Source organism: Leucoraja erinacea, chromosome 36 (genome assembly GCF_028641065.1).
Source record: "Leucoraja erinacea ecotype New England chromosome 36, Leri_hhj_1, whole genome shotgun sequence".
In the NCBI taxonomy this organism is placed as follows: domain Eukaryota; kingdom Metazoa; phylum Chordata; class Chondrichthyes; order Rajiformes; family Rajidae; genus Leucoraja; species Leucoraja erinaceus.
The window spans coordinates 4,862,358-4,882,165 of NC_073412.1; the positions used below are offsets into that span (position 1 = coordinate 4,862,358).

The 19,808-nt window shown below is 46.9% G+C and overlaps 1 protein-coding gene across 1 annotated transcript in view; it reads right to left on the reverse strand.

The window, feature by feature from the left end:
* Positions 1–1,644: 1,644 nt before the first annotated feature.
* Positions 1,645–19,808, reverse strand: part of LOC129713599 (coiled-coil domain-containing protein 33-like) — a 52,703-nt gene continuing 34,539 nt past the window's right edge. Inside the window, exons 7-9 of the mRNA XM_055662787.1 lie at positions 7,303–7,490; positions 5,758–5,815; positions 1,645–1,668 (exon numbers count right to left, since the gene is read on the reverse strand). Coding sequence (XP_055518762.1) covers positions 1,645–1,668; positions 5,758–5,815; positions 7,303–7,490 — 270 coding nt within the window. The remainder of the gene's footprint in view (positions 1,669–5,757; positions 5,816–7,302; positions 7,491–19,808) is intronic.

The window sequence follows — 19,808 nt, forward strand, 5'->3', positions numbered from 1 at the left end:
CGGCTGAATTGCTCCAGCGTTTTGTGCCTCTCTGCACAAGGCGATGACCATTTTCTAACTTTCTCAGTGATGGATTCTAACACTTTCCATTCTTCTAACATCAGGCTATTCCCTGGCTTCTACCAGAGAGACCATTGATGGACATAGAAACAGAAACATAGAAATTAGGTGCAGGAGTAGGCCATTCGGCCCTTCGAGCCTGCACCGCCATTCAATATGATCATGGCTGATCATCCAACTCAGTATCCCGTACCTGCCTTCTCTCCATACCCCCTGATCCCCTTAGCCACAAGGGCCACATCTAACTCCCTCTTAAATATAGCCAATGAACTGGCCCTCAACTACCCTCTGTGGCAGAGAGTTCCAGAGATTCACCACTCTCTGTGTGAAAAAAGTTCTTCTCATCTCGGTTTTAAAGGATTTCCCCTTTATCCTTAAGCTGTGACCCCTTGTCCTGGACTTCCCCAAACATCGGGAACAATCTTCCTGCATCTAGCCTGTCCAACCCCTTAAGAATTTTGTAAGTTTCTATAAGATCCCCTCTCACGGACTTCGGCAGGTTGATGGCAGTGAATCCAGTCCCTAAATGGCCCTTATTTCCCATCCACGCAGGGATTGTGTGCAAGGTGATTTTAAGAGCACGTGCTCTAAACCCACCGAAAAGGCCATAAGCAACACCACGGGAGAATATCCGGCTTCAAACAAAACTAGACAGGACAACCTTGTCCCTGGTGATTATCTCAAAATGAATTATGAGTTGATGATCTAATCAAGGCGCTCAAATGACAGCATAAATCATCAAAGGCAGTCTCCTTTGGTTTACCAATATCATCATAACTCTGAGATTGGATTAGGACATTAAATTCACTTAAGGCTCTCCGTCCTCGTTACATTATGCGCGGGCTCTTTGTTCCCGATGTCCGAGCAGTCCATCAGTTAGTCTCAGCTGCCACGCATGAAGAGGAGGTGATGCGATGCGATGCTCGGTCTGCATTCAATTATCTGGTATCAGGAGTGAAGATCAGTCGGGTGAGCACAAGAGCACAGATGGAGGTCTGGGTCTTTGGTGGAGATACGCTCTCGCTCGGACCCGGGACCGCCGGCGCGGTGGGAACGTCACGGGGGCTGGAAATTACGAGAAGTGCAAGCAGTGGAAAACTGAAATTAAAAAATGGGAAAGACAGGTCTCTGGGAAGAGGAGAAGAGTAATGCCCCTGTCCCACTTAGGAGACCTAAACAGCAACCTCTGGTGACTTTGCCCACCACCCAAAAAAAAATCCAGGTCGAGGTGACCTGCAACCTCCTACCACCTCCCACACACATGTTGAAAACCTTCCTCAACTGTGAAGAAAACCGGGTTCGACGAGGCCTGCAAGTAACAAATGATCGATTTTTAAAACGGCAACCTATTTTTAGTCGAGGCCGGTGATGAAAAAATAGCAGCAACCTAGATGAAGCCTCGACCCACGCGGAAACCACTTTCAACCATTAGGGAGAGTGCCCAAAACCTCCTGAGACCTCATGGAAACCTTGGGTGGCGGGCAAGGTCTCCAGAGGTTGCTGTACAGGTCTCCTAAGTGGGACAGGGGCTTTAATGGAGTCGAGGTACGTTGAAATGGTTTCAGTGAGGCTGGAATAATAAAATTAAGCTGTCAGCTTGTCATAAAACTGCGTGAATTGCCGAGAACACAGACATCAGAGCAGGAAATGAGGTACATGATATTATCACACATCATTGCCATATCAACGTCTCTCTCCACCTGTACAACAGGCAGCTGCTTATGTACACAACTGCAACACTGAGCTAATGAACGGAAGACTAAATGTCCCTCGGGAATGTATCCCGCAGGTTGTATACATTGGAGGATGGATTTACATCGACACTACCCCTCTGCGATTTGAAAGCCTTTGAGCTTAGAGGCAGGAAACATGTTCCCGGTGTTTAAGAAGGAACTGCAGATGCTGGAGAATCGAAGGTTACACAAAAAAGCTGGAGAAACTCAGCGGGTGCAGCAGCATCTATGGAGCGAAGGAGATAGGCAACGTTTCGGGCCGAAACCCTTCTTCCCGGTGTTGGGGAAGTCCAGGACCAGGGGCCACACACAGTTTAAGAATAAGGGGTAAGCCATTTAGAACGGAGACGAGGAAACACTTTTTCTCACACAGAGAGCGGTTAGTCTGCGGAATTCTCTGCCTCAGAGGGCGGTGGAGGCAGGTTCTCTGGATGCTTCCAAGAGCAAGCTAGATAGGGCTCTTAAAAATAGCGGAGTCAGGGGATATGGGGAGAAGGCAGGAACGGGGGTACACAAAAATGCTGGAGAAACTCAACGGGTGCAGCAGCATCTATGGAGCGAAGGAGATAGGCAACGTTTCGGGCCGAAACGCTTCTTCAGAACAGGGTACTGATTGGGGATGATCAGCCATGATCACATTGAATGGCGGTGCTGGCTCGATGGGCCAAATGGCCTACTCCTGCACCTATTTTCTATTAAGCTCTTTACAATCTTATGGGTCGCAAAACCTCGGAGTAGTTCGGAGTACACAAGTAACTGCAGGTGCTGGTTTGCAGAAAACAGCACAGAGTGCTGGAGTAACACATAGGGGGCCTGACGGCATCACCAGAGAACGGGGAAAGATGACGTTTCGGGACGGGACCCTTCTTCAGTTGAGCAGCACAGTGGCACAGCGGTAGAGTTGCTGCCTTACAGCACTAGCGACCCAGGTTCGATCCCGACTACGGGCGCTGTCTGTGCGGAGTTTGCACGTTCTCCCCGTGACCTGCGTGGGTTTTCTCCGAGATCTTCGGTTTCCTCCAACACTCCATAGACCCACAGGGTTGTGGGTTATTTGGCTTGGTGTAAATGTAAATTGTCCCTAGTGTGTGTAGGATAGTATTAATGTGCGGGATCATGGACTCGGTGGGCCGAAGGGCCTGTTTCCGCGCTGTATCTCTTGAACTAAACCAAAATGATGTCCTGAACAACCTTTTTCTGATATTTGTACAACATACAATATATACGTATATGAGCAGGGAGGTTCTACTGCAGTTGTACAGGGTCTTGGTGAGACCACACCTGGAGTATTGCGTACAGTTTTGGTCTCCAAATCTGAGGAAAGACATTATTGCCATAGAGGGAGTACAGAGAAGGTTCACCAGACTGATTCCTGGGATGTCAGGTCTTTCATATGAAGAAAGACTGGATAGACTCGACTTGTTCTCGCTAGAATTTAGGAGATTGAGAGGGGATCTTATAGAAACTTACAAAATTCTTAAGCAGTTGGACAGGCTAGATGCAGGAAGATTGCTCCCGATGTTGGGGAAGTCCAGGACAAAGGGGTCACAGCTTAAGGATAAGGGGGAAATCCTTTAAAACCGAGATGAGAAGAACTTTTTTCACACAGAGAGTGGTGAATCTCTGGAACTCTCTGCCACAGAGGGTAGTCGAGGCCACAGTTAATTGGCTATATTTAAGAGAGAGTTAGATGTGGCCCTTGTGGCCAAGGGGATCAGAGGGTATGGAGAGAAGGCAGGTACAGGATACTGAGCTAGATGCAGGAAGATTGCTCTGAGTCTGAAGAAGGGTTTTCGACCCGAAACGTTGCCTATTTCCTTCGCTCCATAGATGCTGCTGCACCCGCTGAGTTTCTCCAGCTTTTTTGTGTAACCTACGGGATAGTGAGTTGGATGATCAGCCATGATCATATTGAATGGCGGTGCAGGCTCGAAGGGCCGAATGGCCTACTCCTGCACCTAATTTCTATGTTTCTATGTTTCTATACAACAAAAAAATATATATAGAACATTATATATGTACAACTAATAGATCAAATTATAGGTTAATGGAATATCCTGTCAATTTTGCTTAATATCCCATGTGTTATCTCCAGCCTTTTATGCTGTTCACCAACCACTCTAAGAGGGTTAAATGAGCATAGTGCTCTATTAAAGAACCCCCTAAGTGCATGTTCAGCTATTAATTCCCATGATTGGCAATCAAATTAAGTTTACATTGATATTAATGAATTGAACTAATTAAACCAATTCTCTGGGACAGAATAGAGATAAATCTTGTACCTCGTTTACTCTGAGAGAACGGGGTGGGTAAGGGTTCGACATTTGCAGAGAGAGTGTCTCTTTCCCTCACAGTGTCAGCTGCCTGGAGCTGCCCGCTGTAACAGGAGGAGGTTTCAAATGGTCACAGTCGGGTTGTTTCACTTAGTTTAGTGATACAGTGGGGGGAAAAAGACCCTTTGGCCCACCGAGTCCGCATCGACCAGCGATCCCAGCACATTAACACCATCCTACACACCCTAGGGACAGTTTTACACTTACACCAAGCCAATTAACCTACAAACCTGCACGTCTATGGCGTGTGGGAGGAAACCGAAGATCTCGGACGAAAACCCACGCAGGTCACGGGGAGAACGTGCAAACTCCGTGCAGGCAGCACCCGTAATCGGGATCGAACCCTGGAATTCTCTGCCACAGAATGTAGTTGAGGCCACAGTTCATTGGCTATATTTAAGAGGGAGTTAGATGTGGCCCTTGTGGCTAAAGGGATCAGGGGGTATGGAGAGAAGGCAGGGATGGGATACTGAGTTGGATGATCAGCCATGATCATATTGAATGGCGGTGCAGGCTGGAAGGGCCGAATGGCCTACTCCTGCACCTATTTTCTATGTTTCTATGAACCCTTGTCTCTGGCGCTGAAGGCACTAAGGCAGCATCTCCTCCGCTGTGCCATCGTGCCACACTCTGAGTTTAAATCTATGCCATTTAATTCTTGAATCACCTACCTTGTGAATGACAAGGTACCTGTATTCAACCTATCTGTGCCCCTCTTGATTCTATACACCTCCATAAAATCATCGAAGAGAGAGAGAAAATGCTGGAGTAACTCAGCGGGACAGGCAGCATCTCTGGATAGAAGGAATGGGTGATGTTTCGGGTCGAGACCCTTCTTCAGACTGCAGCATTTTGTGACTATCTTTGGTGTAAACCCGCATAGACACATAGAAAATAGGTGCAGGAGTAGGCCATTCGGCCCTTCGAGCCAGCACTGCCATTCAATATGATCATAGAAACATAGAAAATAGGTGCAGGAGTAGGCCATTCGGCCCTTCGAGCCGGCACTGCCATTCAATATGATCATAGAAACATAGAAAACAGGTGCAGGAGGAGGCCATTCGGCCCATCAAGCCAGCACTGCCATTCAATATGATCATAGAAACATAGAAAACAGGTGCAGGAGGAGGCCATTCGGCCCTTCAAGCCTGCACCGCCATTCAATATGATCATGGCTGATCATCCAACTCAGTATCCCAAACCTGCCTTCTCTCCATACCCCCTGATCCCTTTAGCCACAAGGGCCACAACCAACTCCCTCTTAAATATAGCCAATGAACTGTGGCCTCAACTACCTTCTGTGGCAGAGAAGTCCACAGATTCACCACTCTCTGTGTGAAAAATGATCATGGCCGATCATTCAGAATCAGTACCCAGTTTCTGCTTCCTCCCCATATCCCTTGGTTCCGTTAGCCGTAAGACCTGTACATAACTCTCTCTGCATCTGCAGTTCCTCCGTAAAGCCATCCCTCAGCATGTTACATTCCATAGAATAAAATCCTAGCTCATTCAACCTCACCCTATGTCAGTCCCTTGAATAGTGGAAGTATCTTGTGAGCTTTTTTCTGCACTCTCTCCAGCTCAATGCTATCTTCCCTACAGAGGGGATGACCTTGCGCAGGCACACTCACCTGGCCTTCGTGGTGAACGACTTCATTGTTTCCAACGTTGTCCTCAGTCACGGCCACCCTGCAGAACAAGAAAGAGATTCAAATCTCGGAACTGCTTTGAGTCAAGTCTGTAGCAACCCCTTCTTTCCAATGGCAACACGATCAAGGACAGGTGCGGCCAAGGTTCGCCAGCGTTCCCACTCGCAAATAAGGGACAAAAAGTCAAAATTCGTTGACCGACTCGGCCGTGGCTGGGTGGGTGAATGATGAGTTGGCCCCGGGTGCTGGTCTGCACACACATAGTCCAGCCGGCGGGACAGCTGAGGAGTTCTGGACATCGCGCGCTAAGTCCGGCGCCCCGTCCAACTCATAATAATAATAATAATAATAATTTTATTTATAGAGCACTTTAAAAACAAACATAGCTGCAACAAAGTGCTGTACATCACTAATCATTGACAAAAAAAGTTAATACATACCAAAAATAACAATCAAAAGAAATAGTAGGAAAAGACATGTAAAATAAAGAAACATCAAAAACACCACAAACAGAAGCAAAGCCTCAGGCATGGTCAAAAGCCAGGGAGTACAAATGTGTTTTAACACTGGATTTGTTGATCGGCCGTGAGAAGGAGTAATTAGTGGTGGTGGTGTGGGCGTAATAGCGAAGGTCCGAAGATCGGACAGCTGGCAGGGCTGCCGAACGACCGACGGGGCCACGGGCGAGACGCTGCTGCTGCTGGTGCTGCACTCCATGGGCTGCACTACTTCGACCCGACAGTCCCCTCGACCCGAGTAGCAGCGGTCAAATACGGGACAAGGGCGGTCCTGTACGGGACAAACCAGTTTAGCCCAATATACGGGATGTCCCGGCTAATACGGAACAGTTGGCAACCCTGGATGAAGCAGATCCCACCACCGGGTGGAAGGAACTCAGAGAGAGGAACAGGAGCCTGGATTATACCGATGAAGGCATCTCCCAATATGGCCAACATATGATGCAATACACTGGAAGATTCTCCACCAAACCTTGTAGGTGATCAGACTACAAAGATGGAGTTTTTTTTAATCACAGTGGTCAAATAACCTACAAACCTGCACGTCTTTGGGATGTCGGAAGAAACCGGGGCACCTGGAGGAAACCCACGCGGTCACAGGGAGAACATGCAAACTCCACATAGACAGCACCCGTGGTCAGGATCGAACCCGGGTCTACCAGCTGCACCACCATGCCGCCATGGACCCGCGCGCACTGGACATGCGTTGGACAACCCTGCCGTTGCACATCAGACAGGCCCCCTCATTGTCCATCTTCAAATCCAGTGTTAAAACACATTTGTACTCCCTGGCTTTTGACCATGCCTGAGGCTTTGCTTCTGTTTGTGGTGTTTTTGATGTTTCTTTATTTTACATGTCTTTTCCTACTATTTCTTTTGATTGTTATTTTTGGTGTGTATTAACTTTTTTGTCAATGACTAGTGATGTACAGCATTTTGTTGCAGCTATGTTTGCTTTTAAAGTGCTCTATAAATACAATTATTATTATTATTATTATTAAAACCCCACCTTTTCGGAGAGAACAAAACAGGGTCTTGGGTCTGAAGTGGTTCAGGAGCTCTGACTGGTGACTGGTGGCTCCTCGTTGCCATCTTCGGACTTTCCTTTGGACTTGTGGCACGGAAGAGGTAGTCATATTCTGGGAGTACTTGTGCCAGCGCATCATAAGGCGGAAAATTCACTCTCTCCTTCAGAAGCTGGAAAAGAAACGGGAAAGTCGGTCAGACAAAATGAAGCATTTACCTCTGAAAAGTAATCGGTATAGTGGACATGAAATACTCGATTGTTATAAAACCCCTTTAGTTTCCTTACAGTATGTCTTACCATCGGGAGGGATATGGACCAAACGCAGGCCGGTGGGACTAGTGTGACAGAAACATAGTTGGAGTAGGCCATTCGGCCCTTCACCACCATTCAATATGATCATGGCTGATCATCCAGAATCAGTACCCCGTTCCTGCTTGTTCCCCATATCGCTTGATCCTGTTAATCCGAAGACCTATATCTAATGCCCCTGTCCCACATAGGAATCCTGATCGGAAACCTCTGGAGACTCTGCGCCCCACCCAAGGTTTCCGTGCGGTTCCCGGAGGTTTTTGTCAGTCTCCCTACCTGCTTCCACTACATGCAACCTCCGGCAACCAACCTGCAACCTCCGGGAACCGCACGGAAACCTTGGGTGGGGCGCAAAGTCTCCAGAGGTTTCTGTTCAGGTTTCCTAAGTAGGAAAGGGGCGTAACTCTATCTTGAATACAATACCTTTACAGGTTATTCATAATGAAGGACTATAATGGAACATGGAGTTGCTAATCATGAATGGTTTAGAAAACATAGAAACATAGAAAATAGGCGCAGGAGGAGGCCATTCGGCCCTTCGAGCCAGCACCGCCATTCATTGTGATCATGGCTGATCGTCCCCTTATCAATAACCCGCGCCTGCCTTCTCCCCATATCCCTAGACTCCACTAGCCCCCTAGAGCTCTATCTAACTCTCTCTTAAATCCATCCAGTGACTTGGCCTCCACTGCCCTCTGTGGCAGGGAATTCCACAAACTCACAACTCAAAAGTTTTTTTCTCACCTCAGTCTTAGATGACCTAAGTTATTCTGGATAAGTTATCTCCAAGTTCACTGAAACATTTTGCAAGGCAATGGATATCCGAGCCGAAGAGGACACAGTCCATGTGGACCCATATACTCACATTCGCTGTGTGGGGTCGGTAGTAAGCAGCCATTTGGCGCCTTATGAGTCAAAACCAGCTTGCTCCTAAAGCTAAACGTCCAACGCCAGCCAGCTGGTCACAAAGCCCGTCCCTCTCACGAAATGCACAGCAAACAACCGGCTTGTATTCTCTTGTCTATTCGTCTGAAAGGTTGCCAAGTTGCTTTCACGTGGTTACTGCTGCGATCAACAACTGTGTTCCCAATAGCAACAGTCGGCATTCTGGAGTTGCCTACACAAAGCCGAGAGTCCACTAACCCAACCGCATCTCAAGGCCTCTATGCTTTGGGAAATGTTGGTGTCGGAAAATCGATGGCAAATTGACTCCTCAGTGCACCGGGCTGCCTTGCCCAGCCGTGCTGTACCAGGCAGTCCGCTGCTCTCCAGAGCACTGGGCTGCCTTCCATGCTTGTGGCGATCATCTCACCCCACAACAATGCCTTTATTCTCTTCACCTCAGTCAGTCACTACAACACAACCTCTGCTTAGCAACGCCTGATGCAACAGCAGTGGAGCAGAGCTCAATACAGGACTACAGTTAACTAGGGCCTTTACAAAAGTCCAGAGAGTCAAGTGTTTTATTATCATATGTCCCAGGTAGAACAATTAAATCCTTACTTGCAGCAGCACAACAGAATATGTAAACTGTTACAATATGGTAAATGAGTTGTGTGTGTGTGTGTGTGTGTGTGTGTGTGTGTGTGTGTGTGTGTGTGTGTGTGTGTGTGTGTGTGTGTGTGTGTGTGTGTGTGTGTGTGTGTGTGTGTGTGTGTGTGAGTGTGTGTGTGTGTGTGTGTGTGTGTGTGTGTGTGTGTGTGTGTGTGTGTGTGTGTGTATGTGCGTGGTGTGTGTGTGGGAGTGTGTGTGTGTGTGTGTGTGTGTGTGTGTGTGTGTGTGTGTGTGTGTGTGTGTGTGTGTGTGTGTGTGTGTGTGTGAGTGTGAGTGTGTGAGTGTGTGTGTGTGTGTGTGTGTGTGTGTGTGTGTGTGTGTGTGTGTGTGTGTGGGTGTGTGTGTGGGAGTGTGTGTGTGTGGGGTGAGTGTGTGTGTGTGTGTGGTGTGTGTGGGAGAGTGTGGGAGTGTGTGTGTGTGTGTGTGTGTGTGTGTGTGTGTGTGTGTGTGTGTGTGTGTGTGAGGTGTGAGTGAGTGTGAGTGTGAGTGTGTGTGTGTGTGTGTGTGTGTGTGTGTGTGTGTGTGTGTGTGTGTGTGTGTGTGTGTGTGTGTGTGTGGGGGAGTGTGAGTGTGTGTGTGAGTGTGAGTGTGTGTGTGTGTGTGTGTGTGTGTGTGGGAGTGTGAGTGTGTGTGTGTGTGTGTGTGTGCGTGGTGTGTGTGTGTGTGCGCGTGTGTGTAGGTCTTTATTCTTTGGAGCGCAGAAGGTTAAGGGGGGACTTAATAGAGGTCTTTTAAAATGATGAGAGGGATAGACAGAGTTGACGTGGATAAGCTTTTTCCATTGAGAGTAGGGAAGATTCAAACAAGAGCACATGACTTGAGAATTAAGGGACAAACGTTTAGGGGTAGCATGAGGGGGAACTTCTTTACTCAGAGAGTGGTGGCTGTGTGGAATGAGCTTCCAGAGGAAGCGGTGGAGGCAGGTTCGGTTTTATCATTTAAAAATAAATTGGATAGGTATATGGATGGGAAAGGAATGGAGGGTTATGGTCTGAGCGCAGGTAGATGGGACTAGGGGAAAATAAGTGTTCGGCACGGACTTGAAGGGCCGAGATGGCCTGTTTCCGTGCTGTAATTGTTATATGGTTATATAGTGTGTGTGTGTGTGTGTTTGTGAGTACGTATATACAGAATACACAGTGTTTAAATATGTGTTTTTCTTAAATATGTGTATATATTCCTTGTTTGTGAATACTTGGCCAATAAACTTACTTACTTACTTTACTTACATATATATATATATATATATACCCGTCTCTTCACCTCTGCCTATCCTTAGCCCCACGTCCCCCTCCCTTTTCATCTGTGCTTGAATTGCCTCATATTGTGTTTTGAATTGAATTCTGTCTTTAATTTGTGTACTAGTCATGTCTCTACTATTTATTTCATTCCGCTTACATGTTTTTCCTCTACTTGCTAAATTTTTGTAAGGTGTCCTTGAGACTCTTGAAAGGCGCCCATAAATAAAATTTATTATTATTATTATTATTATTATATATATATATACACACACACACACAGGCACACATACGTACGTATACACACACACAACAACTATAACAGTGCAATAATAACAATAATAGTCTATGTAGTTAATGGGAACAAACATTCACCATGGGAACAAACTTTCCACTGGCATCTCGTTTGATGAGGGCGCCACGCTCCACACACCAGCAGGAATTTTAAAAGCTAATGAATGTTTAATTCAACAACGGACAATTAATGTCAATAGAAGCAAAAGGAGACATTGTTCTTACTGGACGCTTGAGTGAGTAATGCTATGCTCTTGTTGGTCCGACTTGCAGGTGGAATAAGACTGTAAGGTTACATTTTTAGTTTAGAGATACAGCGCGGAAACAGGCCCTCCGGCCCATCGAGTCCGTACTGACCAGCAGTCCCCACACACTAATGCTATCCCACACACAAGATTCAAGATTCAAGAGAGTTTGTTGTCATGTGTCCCAGATAGGACAATGTAATTCTTGCTTTGCTTCAGCACAACAGAATATAGTAGGCATGAATAAATAAATACAGAACAGATCAGTGTGTCCATATACCATTGAATATATATACACACACACATAAATAAACAGGTAAAGTGCAATGGGCTATTCATGATCAGAGTTTTGTTTGAGGTGAGTTTAATAGCCTGATGGCTGTGGGGAAGTAGCTATTCCTGAACCTGGACGTTGCAGTCTTCAGGCTCCTGTACCTTCTACCTGAAGGTAGCGGGGAGATGAGTGAGTGGCCAGGATGGTGTGGGTCCTTGATGATGCTGCCAGCCTTTTTGAGGCACTAGGGACAGTGTGGATCGCTGGTCAGTGCGGACTCGGTGGGCCTGTTTCCATGCTGTATCTCTAAACTACACTAGCCATGATCATATTGAATGGCGGTGCTGGCTTGAAGCGCCGAATGGCCTACGCCTTCGCTTATTTTCTATGTTTCTAAATGAAACTAAACAAAGTTAACAGATCACTTCTAAAAGCACCCGTTGTGACTGCCAGATGTAAAGGTGCAATAAAACATTAAGTAAGTTATTTGTTTCCAACATTGAGAGGTGTAACCCTTGCTTCTCCTCTCTCTCCATCACTCCCCCACTCTAGTCATCGTACTAGTTTCACTGTCGTCCTGCTGGGCTTCACTGTCCCTATAACTCATTATCACCTGGCCCACGGCCAACAATGGACCATTGTGGGCTCCACCTTGATTATCCTTGCTTTTTTGCATATCTTTCATCCATGTGTCCAATGTCCCATGTATATATCTCTCATTTCCCTTTCTCCCGACTCTCAATTTGCGCTGGGCCTCACTCTGACAATGGAGGGTCAAGATGAACTAATCTCATCTGCCTGCGCCTGATCCATATCCATTTATCCCCATTGTGTTGTGCTGTTCGGAGCCATTCACTGCATGGAAAGATTTTTCCTCCATTGTACAAAGCTTCTCACTGTATCCCAGACCACTTGATACTAATAACCCAGCACCAATAATAGACACAAAATGCTGGAGTAACTCAGGCAGTATCTCTGGAGAGAAGGAATGGATGATGTTTCAGGTCGAGACCCTTATTACCAATAGCTCTTTTGCCCCAGATGTGCCCCATGTGCCCCTGACTCCTTGATCCACTCACTAATGGAAATGGGCCCCCTCTGTGTATCCTGTCTCAACCTGTCATGGTTGTAATTAAAATAATCTCATCAGGTTTTTACAAAAGTGTGGAAAACATTATTGCTCATTGCTACAGGGAGCAAAGTTCAGAAGTGGGTGAAACATTAAGACCAGGGTCTGGACTTGAACTCACGACCTTCCACGTCAAAGGTGAAAGTGCTGACAACAAGGCTACATCACGGAGCGCTGCCCTGGTGGACTGAGTTGCATGTATCATTCCTGCAGCCTGGAGCTGGGGAAAGACAGATCAATCTTGCTTGTGACATAGAAACATAGAAAATAGGTGCAGGAGGATCCATTTGGCCCGGCACCGCCATTCGTCGCGATCATGGCTGATCGTCCCCTATCAATAACCCGTGCCTGCCTTCTCCCCATATCCCTTGACTCCACTATCCCCTAGAGCTCTATCTAAATCTCTCTTAAATCCATCCAGTGACTTGGCCTCCACTGCCCTCTGTGGCAGGGAATTCCACAAATTCACAACTCTCTGGGTGAAAAGGTTTTTTCTCACCTCAGTGTAGGTCGGAACTGCAGATGCTGGTTCAAACAAAAGACACAAAATGCTGAAGTAACTCATATTTTGCTTGGGCAGCTTACAATGACCATTGATGACTCTAATTTCAAATAATCCCTGCATTCCCCCTCTCTCCATCCCTCCACGTACCCAAGTTGCACCAGCTTCTCGTTCTCACCTAGCAAACAGCAAACAACGGCCTGTTTCTTTTTCTTTTTTGCATATCTTTCATTCATTTGTTCTATATCTCTCTACATTACTGTCTATGTCTCTCGTTTTCCTTTCCTGAAGAAGGGTGTCGACCCAGAAACGTCACCCATTCCTTCTCTCCAGAGATGCTGCCTGTCCCGCTGAGTTACTCCAGCATTCTGTGCCTACATCAGGTCAACCCTGCTGATGATATCATACTGATACTGGTTTCTCTTTCCTGAGAAAGGCATCTGCTACCTCCAGTCACTCAGCTATACTCGCAAGCATCACAAAAAAACCCAGTACACCTGCTTCATACATATGTTCATTCTCAAAGCTGCCCGCTTTCTAAATCGGGAAGAAACTAGATTCATTTTGTTTTGCTTTTAATCTTAAACAGGCCCTTCGGCCCAACTTGCCCACACCGGTCACCATGTCCCAGCTACACTAGTCCCACCTGCTAACATTTGCTCCATATTCCTCCTGTCCTATCCATGTACCTGTCTAACAGTTTCGTAAATGTTGGGATAGTCCCAGCCTCAACTACCTCCTCTGGCAGCTTGTTCCATGCACCCACCACCCTTTGTGTGAAAGATTCCAATTCAATCTTTTCCCTTTCACCTTAAACCTCTGGTCCAAACCTATGTCCTCTGGTCCTCGATTCACCTACTCTGGGCAAGAGACTCTGTCCATTCCTTTTGAATGCCATCGACGATTTGTATTGAGAATTCCCAGCTGGGATGAGGTCTCGGAAACGCAGGGACACCGATGGCCTGCAGTTCTATCATGGAAATGAAGGGTTGGGATATTGAAGGACAAGATGGAGAGGGAGAGAAGGAGAGAGGAGGAGAGGGGGAAAGGGAGGGAGGGAGGGGAGAGAGAGGGGGAGGGGGGGGAGGGGAGGGAGGGGGACAGGGAGAGGGAGGGGGGAGGGGGAGAGAGGGGGGAGGAGGGAGGGAGAGGGAGAGACAGAGGAGGGAGAGAGAGAGGGAGGGAGGGAGAGAGGAGGGGGAGAGATGGGGGGAGTGGGGGGGAGGGGGGGGAGAGGGAGAGGGGGGAGAGGGGGGAGAGGGAGAGGGAGAGAGAGAGGTAGAGGTAGAGGGAGAGGGGGAGGGAGAGGTAGAGGGTGAGGGTGGAGGGGAGAGGAGAGGGGGAGGAGGGGAGGGAGGGAGGGAGAAGGGGAGATGGGGGAGAGGAGAGGGGGGAGAAAGGGGAGAAAGGGGGGGAGAAAGGGGAGGAGAAAGGGGGGAGAAAGGGGGGGGGGGAGAAAGGAGGGGGAGGGGGGAGGGGGGGGAAGAGAGGGGGAGGGAGAGGGAGAGGGAGAGAGGGAGAGGGAGAGGGAGAGAGGGGGAGATAGATAGATAGATAGATAGATAGATAGATAGATAGATAGATAGATAGATAGATAGATAGATAGATAGATAGATAGATAGATAGATAGATAGATAGATAGCTAGATAGATAGATAGATAGATAGATAGATAGATAGATAGATAGATAGATAGATATAATACAATGGAAGTGTTTGGGACCATAAGGCTGCATGACCTATTGGTGGAACATATGTTAGCCCAGCAGGTTAGCCTGAACATAGACTATTCTTAACCCTGAAGGTATATCAGGTAGGATGAAGCATTGTTGGGTAAAGAGAGTCTTGTGTTTATATGGGGCCTTGTACATCCCCTGCAGGTGTCGATCATAATTGTATTAAGTGTACAAGTGGGTCATGCATAGGAAGGGACTGCAGGCACTGGTTTAAACCGAAGATAGACACAGAGAGCTGGAGTAACTCAGCGGGTGAGACAGCATGTGCGGGGAGATGGAATGGGTGACGTTTCGGGTCGAGACCCACCCTCAGTGTGTCATGCATTCGTACATGCGCCAGAGATGGGCGTCACGGTGGCACAGCGGTAGAGTTGCTGCCTTATAGCACTTGCAGCGCCTGAGGCGAGACCCGGGTTCGATCCCAACTACGGGCGCTGTCTATACGGAGTTTGTACGTTCTTCCCGTGGGTTTTCTCCGAGATCTTTGGTTTCCTCCCGCACTCCAAAGACGTACAGGTTTGTTGGTTAATTGGCTTGGTGTAAATGTGAATTGTCCCTGGCGTGTGTGGGATAGTATTAATGTGCGGGGATCGCTGGTCAGAGCGGACTCGGTCGGCCTGTTTCCGCGCTGTATCTCTAAACTAAACGAAACAAAACATACAATGGAAGATTGCGGGAGGCTCTGTGCCCTTGGCAGACAGGCAGCGAATTGTGGGTAAATCCCCTCCATACCGCTGACATAGTTTAATTAAGATCCAGCTTTGACCAGACGGTTCTCTTTGGGGAGTCTCGTGATTGTATTAGGATGAATCACCACATCGATGTTTCCTGGAGACTTGAAGGACACAAATTCATTTAAAAGGACTTTATTATATTTAAGCTTAATTTAAACTTATGAACATTTCAATGCAGACCGATTTGCTGCAATTGCCATGAACCCGTGTAGTAATATTTGTCATTCATAAAACCCTTCTGAAATAAGCTGAAAGATTACAAGTGACAGACTGCGTATTAACGAAAATTGGCAGGAACCACGTTCCCACATTTCCTCACAAGCTTTTATTAAATGTCAGGCAAGGTTTCAAATCACCAGAAGACATTGAATAAAATAACACCCTGCAAATACTGTTTCAATACAAGGAACTCAAACATTGATTTGCGACATTAGTCTGAAGAAGGGTCTCGGCCCGAAACGTCGCCTATTTCCTTCGCTCCGTAGATGCTGCCTCACCCGCTGAGTTTCTCCAGCATTTTTTGTCTACCTTTGATTTGACTGGGATCGCTCACCCTGGTTGAAAACGTATATGTTACTTTATTGTGAAGGTAGACAAAAATGCTGGAGAAACTCAGCGGGTGAGGCAGCATCTATGGAGCGAAGGAATAGGGTGATTTCACGAAAGGTCACTGGAGCGTAGATCCGCACCCACGTGACCGAAAATCTGAAGTGGAGTACATGCTATACATCCGGTACATGTTAGTGAATGGGAAAACACGCACTTTCACACCCGTTAAAAACATCGAAAACGGCCAGTTTTTGAGCTGCAATTTACTGTGCCAGTCGGGGTGACCGTGAGGCACAGCTACCTACATTTACAGTCCAAAAGAAAGATAGAAACTAAGGTAAATTCAAGAGGGAGCTGAAGGTGCAAATCCAGCGGAAGTGAACAGCGGACATTTGCCGTGGTGATTTAAAGATCCAAAATATCGGGAATTATCGCGTTTGCTCGCTGCATTTCATCACAAGTATGGCATTATTTACTTTTTTTCATCTTTATTCATTTGTTATATGAAAAGTTTTAAAAGTGAAAAATCCTTCAGTAAAATTGCAAAATCGCCCATGGTTCTCAGGTGGGTTTTAACATGCAAAATGAAAACGCTTCTGTAGCTACATTTACCATTTAAATAATCGTAAACTATCAATGCGTTTTGAAATAAATTTGAAATCACCCTATAGGTGACGTTTCGGGTCGAGACCCTTCTACAGACTTTATTGTGACTTTATTTTTTCATTCATTTCTGATAATTTTAAGATGTATATCCCTCTTAATATTTTGAGTTTCATTAGTGCCTTCCCACACAGTGGGAAACTTTGGTTCTGCTGTGTGGGGATGTTTTGTGTTGAATTCTATGGTGTGTTGAGTCCTGTTTATTTATATTGTATGGCTGTATGGGAATTCATTTCACTGTGCCATCTGGCACACGTGACAATTAAATTTATCTTGTATCTTGTATCTTGTATTATTTAGGCAAAATGTATGTAAAGAACAGTTTTCAGCTTTTGAACTGGAGAATACTATTTATTTTAAATAATTCAAAGGTCTTTGGTAGCCGTGGGTTGTCTAAAGACTGTCAGGGCATTTAGAGTTTAGAGTTCCAGCATGGAAACAGTCCCTGTGGCCCACTGAGTCTGCACTGATCATTGAGCACCTGTATAATAGTTCTATGTTATCCCACTTTTGCACCTTACACATAGGAACAGTTTTACAGAAGCCAATTAGCCTACAAACCTGCGGATCTTTGGAATGTGGTTGAAACCCTCGGTACAAGAACTGTTCCAGAGCCGCTGTCTGAAGAAAGCAGAGAATTGCCAAGGACAAACTGCACCCCCTCCACACACACCTGGATCTCCTGCCATCAGGCAAGAGATATCGAAGCATCAAAGCCCGGACTACGAGGCTGCTAAACAGCTTCCTACCACAGGCTGTGAGGCTGCTAAACAGTCACTCTGCACCCACAGTCACTTGACTTGACTCTGCGGCTGGCACGGCCACTTTAATAACTGGCACTGGCCACTCAAATCAGCGGCCCCGGACATTTTTTATGATTGGTTTATTGTATTTTAACATTGTGTTTTACCTGCTTTTAACTATTTATACTGTTCCATCAGGGACTGGATTGTTTTTAGTGTTATTATGTGTGAAGTGTTTAAATTTCATGTGTGATGCTCCGCTATTCACTGGGAAACGTCTTTTCATTTTGCACTGTACAACTGTTGCTTGCAAGATGACAATAAAGGTTGATTGATTGATTGATTGATTGAAAATCCGGAGCATCCGGAAAGGGCGGAACGGTGGTGCAGCAGTAGAGTTGCTGCCTCACAGCACCAGAGACCCGGGTTCGATCCTGACAACTGGTGCAGGTACAGGTGCTTGTACGTTCTCCCCGCGACCTGCGTGGGGTTTCTCCGAGATCTTCGCTGTCCTCCCGCACTCCAAAGACGTGCAGGTTTGTAGGTTGATTGTCTTGGTGTAAATGTAAATTGCCCCTGGTGTGTGAAGAGTGGCATCAATGTGCGGGGTTTGCCGGGCAGACTCCGTGGGCTGTTCCCGTGCTGTATCTCCATAACTAAACTAAATCCCACATGGTCACAGGGAGAAAATATAAACTGCACACAGACATCAGCCGAGATCAGGATCGAACCTGGGTCCCTGGTGCAGTGAGGCAGGAGCTCTCTACAGCTGAGCCACCTTGCCGCAGTCTGGCGTCCAGCATTGCAACGTGACCTCTCGGGTGCGGAGATCAGTTCGGTGGGGCCTCTATATCCACAAGAGTGTTGTGCGGTAAAGACAAGCGCTGTCTGGGGCAGATCAAGGCAGTATGTAAGGGCCACCATGATCGTAAAGCGGATATCTAACCCCAAAATGTTCTGGCTAAGATTTAAGGGGGACCAGTGAGGCAAGAGATGTTGGTCAGGAGGGCAGCACAGTGGCACAGCAGTATAGTTGCTGCCTCACAGCGCCAGTGACCCGGGTTCGATCCTGACTACAGATGCTGCCGGTGTGGAGTTTGCCCGTTCTCCCTGTGACCACGTGGGTTTTCTCCAGGTGCTTCGGTTTCCTCCCACATTCCAAACACGTGTAGGCTGATTGGCTTCTGTAAAGTTTCCCCCCCCCCCCCCCCCCGTGCATAGGATGGCAAAGTGGGATAGCATAGAACTAGTGTACGGTTGATCGATGGTCGGGGTGGAGTCGATGGGCCGAAGGGCCTGCTCCCACACCGTATTTTAAACCCTGGTCTCAGCTGCTGTCCGTGTGGAGTCCGGCTAAATGGAAATTAGCTGGAGAACTCTGCGGCATTCCAATCGAGAGTTCATCGGGCTGTAAGGAATTGGAGTTTGCAAATTGTGTGCATGATCTAACAGTTCTGTAGACCACAGGGGCAGCGTAGGGCTTGCAACTGGACATCCACTTCCATTAGCAATTAAAACCGACGCTGTTCTCGGAAGGAACACAAAAACAAACAACAATCATCTAGAGAAAAAAAAATGAAAGTATAATCTCTCTCCGACAGCAAAGACAAAGTGAAGTCCATCCCCTCTCTCTCATCAGCTGCTAGTCGCTCACAACATGGGGTGGCTTTGAAAGGGATCGAACAGGCTGTGCTTTCAGTCATTTCAGATAAACATTCCTGTACAGGTATCTCTTCCAATCATAAAGGGGGAAAAGATATCCCCCTTTAAAAAATATTTAAAGGGGGATATCCTTTAAAACTGAGATGAGGATAACGTTTTTCACACACATAGTGGTGAATCTCTGGAACTCTGCCACAGAGGGTAGTTGAGGCCACAGTTCATTGGCTATATTTAAGAGGGAGTTAGATGTGGCCCTTGTGGCTAAGGGGATCAGAGGGTATGGAGAGAAGGCAGGTACGGGGATACTGAGTTGGATGATCAGCCATGATCATATTGAATGGCAGTGCAGGCTCGAAGGGCCGAATGGCCTCTACTCCTGCACCTAATTTCTATGTTTCTATGTTTCTATAAATATCGTTCGGACGGCAAGGTCTGAATGACAATAAAGGCTACTTTGACTTTGACTTTGACTTTGGAGTGGAAAGAGGCCCTTTGGCCCACTGAGTCCATGCCGACCATCCATAACCATTCATGTTAATCCTGTGTTATCCCACTTTCGTATCCACTCCGTGTACACCGGGCTCCATGTCTTTGGGAACGTGGCACCCAGACAGGAAACTTGTTCAAGTTTCAAGGGCTGTAGAGTCTCCAGTGTTTTTTTGCTCTAGTGTACAGTGAGTTTCATAACATCTTAAAATGCCTCAAAATCAATGAAGAGTTATTTGAAGTGCAGTCATAGGGGCAATGTCCAAAATTTCAATCACCATATTTCACGTTGACCGAGTGATTTGAGGCCTCTCTGCAAGATGTGATACGACCTTACGTAATATCATGTGAAATATCCCCAAAAGATTGGAT